Source organism: Nycticebus coucang, chromosome 20, assembly GCF_027406575.1.
Source record: "Nycticebus coucang isolate mNycCou1 chromosome 20, mNycCou1.pri, whole genome shotgun sequence".
In the NCBI taxonomy this organism is placed as follows: Eukaryota; Metazoa; Chordata; class Mammalia; order Primates; family Lorisidae; genus Nycticebus; species Nycticebus coucang.
In genome coordinates this window covers 18,962,664-18,968,663 of record NC_069799.1, presented here as the reverse complement: position 1 = coordinate 18,968,663, position 6,000 = coordinate 18,962,664, and the positions used below count along the sequence as shown (strand labels likewise).

Genomic DNA, 6,000 nt, shown 5'->3' with positions numbered 1-6,000 from the left:
AGTCTTGAAAGACAGCTAAAAGTTTTGCTACATTCCTCAAATTGTTAGGATTTCTCCTCAATGTTAAGGATTTTGTGCTGTTGAGTAAGATGTGAAAAGGTTTTGCCAAATTCCACTAGTATTTTTTTCTTTAGTACAAATTTTCTGATGTGTATTAAAGCTAAAATGAGAGATAAAGACCTTCCTACATTCATCACATCTGTAGGTTTATTTCCAGTGTGAATTCTCTGATGTTGTGTAAGGGTTGAGCACTGGTAAAAGGCTTTCCCAATTTATTCACATTTGTGGGGTTTCACATTGGTGTGAATTCTATGATGTTGTGTAAAGGTTGAACACTGCTTAAAGGCTTTGTCACATTATTCACATTAGTAGGGTTTCTCTCCAGAATGAATTATCTGATGTTGTTTAAGAGATGAGCACCATTTAAAGGCTTTGCCACATTCTTCACATTTGTAGGGTTTCCCTCCAGAGTGAATTCTCTGATGTCGTATAAGAATTGAGCACTGGTTAAAGACTTTGCCACATTCTTCACATTTGTAGGGTTTCTCTCCAGTGTGAATTCTCTTATGTTGTGTAAGTTTTGAGCACTGGTTAAAGGCTTTGCCACATTCTTCACATTTGTATGATTTCTCTCCAGTGTGAATTCTCTTATGTTGTGTAAGGTTTGAACACCGGTTAAAGGCTTTGCCACATTCTTCACATTTGTAGGGTTTCTCTCCAGTATGAATTCTCTGATGTACTCTAAATGTTGAGGCCCATTTATAGGCTTTACCACATTCCTCACATTTGTAAGGTTTCTCTCCAGTATGAGTTCTCTTATGTTGTGTGAGTTTTGAGCACTGGTTAAAGGCTTTGCCGCATTCTTCACATTTGTAGAGTTTCTCTCCAGTGTGAATTCTGTGATGTTTTCTCAGTGTTGAGGCACATTTAAAGACTTTACCACATTCCTTACATTTGCAAGGTTTCTCTCCAGTGTGAATTCTCTTATGTTGTGTAAGGTTTGAACACCTGTTAAAGGCTTTGCCACATTCTTCACATTTGTAGGTTTTCTCTCCAGTATGAATTCTCTTATGTATTCTAAATGTTGAGGCCCACTTATAAGTGTTACCACATTCCTCACATTTGTAAGGTTTCTCTCCAGTGTGAATTCTCTTATGTTGTGTGAGTTTTGAGCAACGGTTAAAGGCTTTGCCACATTCTTTACATTTGTAGGGTTTCTCTTCAGTATGAATTCTCTGATGTTTTCTAAGTTTTGAGACCCATTTAAAGTCTTTACCACATTCCTCACATTTGTAGGGTTTCTCTCCAGTGTGAATTTTCTGATGTTGTATAAGGTTTGAGCACCGGTTAAAGGCTTTGCCACATTCTTCACATTTGTACGTTTTCTCTCCAGTATGAATTATTCGATGTTTTGTATGTGTGGAGTCCCATTTAAAGGCTTTACCGCAGTCTTCATTTTCATAGGGTTTCTCTCCAGTGTGAGTTCTCTGACATTCTTTCTCTAAGGATTGAAAAAGGATTAAAGGCTATGTCATATTCTTTACATTTGTAGGGGTTTTCTCTACTATGAACTATGACATTGCTTAGATCGGATAACTAACTAAAGGCATTCTTGCTTTTATTATATATGTAGGATTCTTTTTCCAGTACGAATTCCCTGACTAGGGAAAAGCTTCCATGCATTCCATATACTTGTAGAAATACTCCCGGTTATGGATTTCATCATGGATAATAAGTTTTAAACATTGATGAGTTTCTCACATTACTGATATTTGTACTGTATTTCTAGATATTCAGCTTTTAAATATTTTATAGAGAAAAGATATTCTCTATAAAATATCTATTTTTATTTTTATAAGTTTTTTCAAGTTTATTGCATTGATAATTTCTTTCATCAACAGTCACCTAATTATTTAGAGCAAAATTATGTAAAAAAAAATCAAATATTTATTGAATATGTAATGGTTTTCCTATTTATTTATTCCCTGATAATTATTAAGCAATGATGATTAGGTAAACATATTACCATATTGATCCCAGTCATGGATTTTGGCATGTGAAGGTAATGTTGGTTGGTGAAAGAATAACAAAGTTTTAATGAAGGACTCATCAAATTGATGACATTCATAAATATATTCTTCAATTTTAAATCTCTTCTCTTCAGAAACATTTGGTTGAACACATAATCCAAACATATATCCAAAGTCCTGGTTTTCTCTGGGGCTTTCAAGAGACTGCTTATTGTTTCCCTTGATAGGTGGTGCTGAAAAAAAAATGCAGATAGAGTTTAAATAGCATGCAGAGTCAAGTGAAAACAAAATCGGATAACTAATGAAGTAAGAGACTCTACAAAACGTGGAATTTATCATGGAAGGTAAAAATAATGGAATTTTAAAAGGAAATAAATCTTTTTAAGAGGAAAATATACAGATCACTCCACAGAAGACATATCTTGCCAACAGTGTGGAGAAGTGCCCAGACTGTCTGGGGTGGCTATATGGTAAAAAATTTTCCCTCAGCAAAGTCTTCACTGAAGGATGAAATGGCAAGCTTTTTTTTAAATGATCACAATCTCATTATAAATAAAAATAAATCAAAGAAACCAAGAAAGGCAGTACAATGAAAGAAAAAAAATATTTAAGTGAACCTAAAGTGATTATGATCTATGAGAGAATAGAGAAAAGTGAGATCACTTGAAGAAATATCTGAGAACTTTCTAAAATTAGAGGAGAAAATAGCATAAATATTAAATAAGCTCAACCTACTTCAAGTAGGAACAACAAAAAGAAAGCCCAAGTAAGAGACATATATTATCAAACATTTTAAAGTTACAAACAGGATCTTTAAATCAGCTAAAAAAATGTGACATGGCATGTTCAAAGAAAGGTATTCCTATAAAATAGTCAACTAGTTTTTAACAAAAAATCTTCCAGAACAGAAATGTGTAGTATAAAATGTCAAAACAATGAAAAAATCTCTCAATCACATAATCTATTTTCTGACAAAACTGTCTTTAAATATAAGCAAAAAAAAAAAAAAAACAGGACAGGTACAGTGGCTCACATCTGTAATCCCAGCACTTTGAGAGGCATAGGTGGGTGGATGACCTGACTTCAGGAGTTTGAGACCAGCCTAAGAAGAGTGAGACCCCATCTCCAAAAATTAACCAGGCATTGTGATGGTTCCCTAGAGTCCAAGAAACTTGGGAGGTTGAGGCAAGAGGACTCGTTCAACCCATGAGTTTGAAGTTGCTGTGAGCTATGAACACCACCATACTCTACAGAAGGTGATAAAGTGAGACTCTGTCTCATGGATCCAGATTCAAGGACAATAAAAAGGCTCAAGGTGGAAAAAAAAAAGTGAAAAAATGAAAAGGTTCAGTGATCAAAAAAGGAAGCCTAATAATTTATACCCAATAGGCATACCATACATGGATTTCTACAGTCAGTTCTTCACACTGAAGTAAAATACTAGCCACAGTTATGTGATTACATAGAATTACACAGAGACCTATAGTAAATGCAATTACATGCATATATATGTACTCTGTGGCATCATAATGAACAAAATAGTTTTAATTGTGCAATAAATTTGAAAAGATTGCGTCTTAAACATAAATTTATGTTGATGGAAACACAATAGGAAAAGATAAAATTGATGACATTACCAGAATACACCTGAGGATGTAAAAAGTCAGGAAGTTTGTGTGCAATTAATGTTTTTTTGTCTGTAATAGTTGTTATGACTTTCAGAAGTTTTATGTAACATCTCTGATAACTACTGAGAAAATAACTGTAGTATTCACACATCTGAATGTTTTGGGGGGTTAAAATTAAAAAGAAAAATAATCTAAAATGTATAGTAGACACACAAAAGGAAATAAGAAAGTAATCAAAAATCAACAAAACACATAAAGAAAAACAGTTAAATAAAAGAGGAACAAAATAGCTGTAAGACCTATTAAAAGCACATATAGTGAGAATATGACGAAGTCTGTCAGACTAGGGCAGAATTGACATAGCTGGTCTCCTTAGTTTATGTCCTGCCTGATCTTCACCCATTTTCTCCCATTCTTTTGTTCCCACCCTAAAGATGCCTATCTTCAGTAGTTTACATGGATTGATTTAGAAGATTAACTTTTGAATTGTTACTGTTTATGAGTCATAGGTTCTGCCAATTATTGTTTAACATTATGGGTGACATAGTCTTCACTTTGAACATAAATATATAAAATTGTAATGTTTGAAATGAAAGAACAGAAACATCTTGGAGAGGCTACTGTCACCATTATCCAGAATCCTAGCCCTCTGACAAATTAAGTTTGGTGAACCTATGCCCATCTCTGCATATTGGCTGACAGTGGCATCTGGTAATGTTTCTGGTAACCACAAATGGACTCCTAGACTGCTCAGGTGAGTGCTGTGTACGTGCTGCCCTGGAAGCCTAACTGTTGCCTGAAGAGGCAGGTTTGGAGAGCAGTTCTCCCATGGTCCTAGCAATACTGCTCTCCTCGGAGTCTTGGGGCTCTGCTCTCACACACCTGCCATGGATAATCACTAAGGTCTACCTGCTTCTGGAGAAATTTGATATTTGTGTATCGGGTATGTATTATGGGAGCACAGGCCTCAATCCCAAATGATAAAACATTGGGGCATAGTCTTTCTTATTGGTCTCAGTATGGGTACCCTGCTATAAGTAAAAAAAAGGAATGACATTTTACTGTAACACAGCCTAGTTGATTTATCATATTTGGCCTTTGAATGGATTCTTAAATTATTATAATGATATTACACTGTTTAAAATAATGTGTTTTTTTTTCTTGGTAGAATTTGAGTTTAGAACAGTAATTAAAACTATATATATCTAATTTACAGGGTGTAAAAATGGTTAACAGAAAAATAACTTAAAAGATAACTAAAACCTAGGTAATTTGCTAAGGTAAATAAATTAGGTAATTAAAAGATTAATAGTCTGAATGAAAATATGTTTTAAACCTGGCAAATAAATGTGTGCTTCTGTCTATATGTCTGTCTCTTTATGTTTCTGTATATGTGATGTACCTGAATATTTCACAATTGAAATATGCAAACAAACTCTAATTAATTGACTTGGAAAATAAAGTAAATGCTTACATCAAGTATTTTATCAGAAAAACAGAGAAAAACTTAAATGCCTTTTTGTTCATGTGACTTTGGTATTCTTTGATAAATAAAATTAGTTTTAAAACTGTTACTAAAATTCAGATGATTACATATTATAGAACTGCCTCATGTATAATATTTCAAAATTTTGCTGGATTTGACTGTGAACTTATGGTTCTTAATTTTGAGCTTCTAAATTCTGAGCTCAGATAAATAGGTGGCTATTGTGAGATCTAAGAAAATATTCTCCTTGCCTAGGACAGTAGCTACAAGGCACAGTCTAGCCCACATGGCCCCCTTTCCTGCTCCAACTTTGCTCCCTGGGTATTCTGAGATAAACTGAACAGTTGTCCTGGTCCAGTCTTCTTCTTTTTTATCTTAAACTCCCCACCTGGTAAATAAATTAAAGATACAGATAAGTCCTGTGTTTTGAAGCCTCTTTGATGCCATGTGGCCATGTGAGACCAGGAAAGATAGGAGGAATGATACCTATGTTGTAGTTTCAGAAAACATTACAGTAACTTAAACCTTGAACTTATGTTTCATAAAACCTTTGAGTCATTTGTAAAATATAGTACTTTGAAAATTAAAATTGTTTGGGAAACTGAGTCTTTGTCAAAAATAAGATTTTTGCCTTTTCAATCTTCTAATTATGAGTTTGGCCAAGTGAATAATTAACTTTAGAGTAAACTCTGATCCTTCTTTATGAAAGGTATTTTTTTCATTTTTTACTTCTTGGGAGTAAAAAATATTAAACAGAGGGCAGCGCCTATGGCTCAAAGGAGTAGGGCACCGGCCCCATATGCCAGAGAAGTGGAGGATTCAAACCCAGCCCTGGCCAAAAACTGCAAAAAAAAAA

At 34.2% G+C, this 6,000-nt stretch overlaps 1 protein-coding gene across 1 annotated transcript in view; it reads right to left on the bottom strand.

Moving 5' to 3' along the window:
- Positions 1-365: 365 nt before the first annotated feature.
- The window catches only part of LOC128572490 (zinc finger protein 724-like), a 48,216-nt gene continuing 42,581 nt past the window's right edge, over positions 366-6,000 (bottom strand). Inside the window, exons 3-4 of the mRNA XM_053572535.1 lie at positions 2,027-2,263; positions 366-1,501 (exon numbers count right to left, since the gene is read on the bottom strand). Of these exons, the coding sequence (XP_053428510.1) occupies positions 366-1,501; positions 2,027-2,263 (1,373 nt within the window). The remainder of the gene's footprint in view (positions 1,502-2,026; positions 2,264-6,000) is intronic.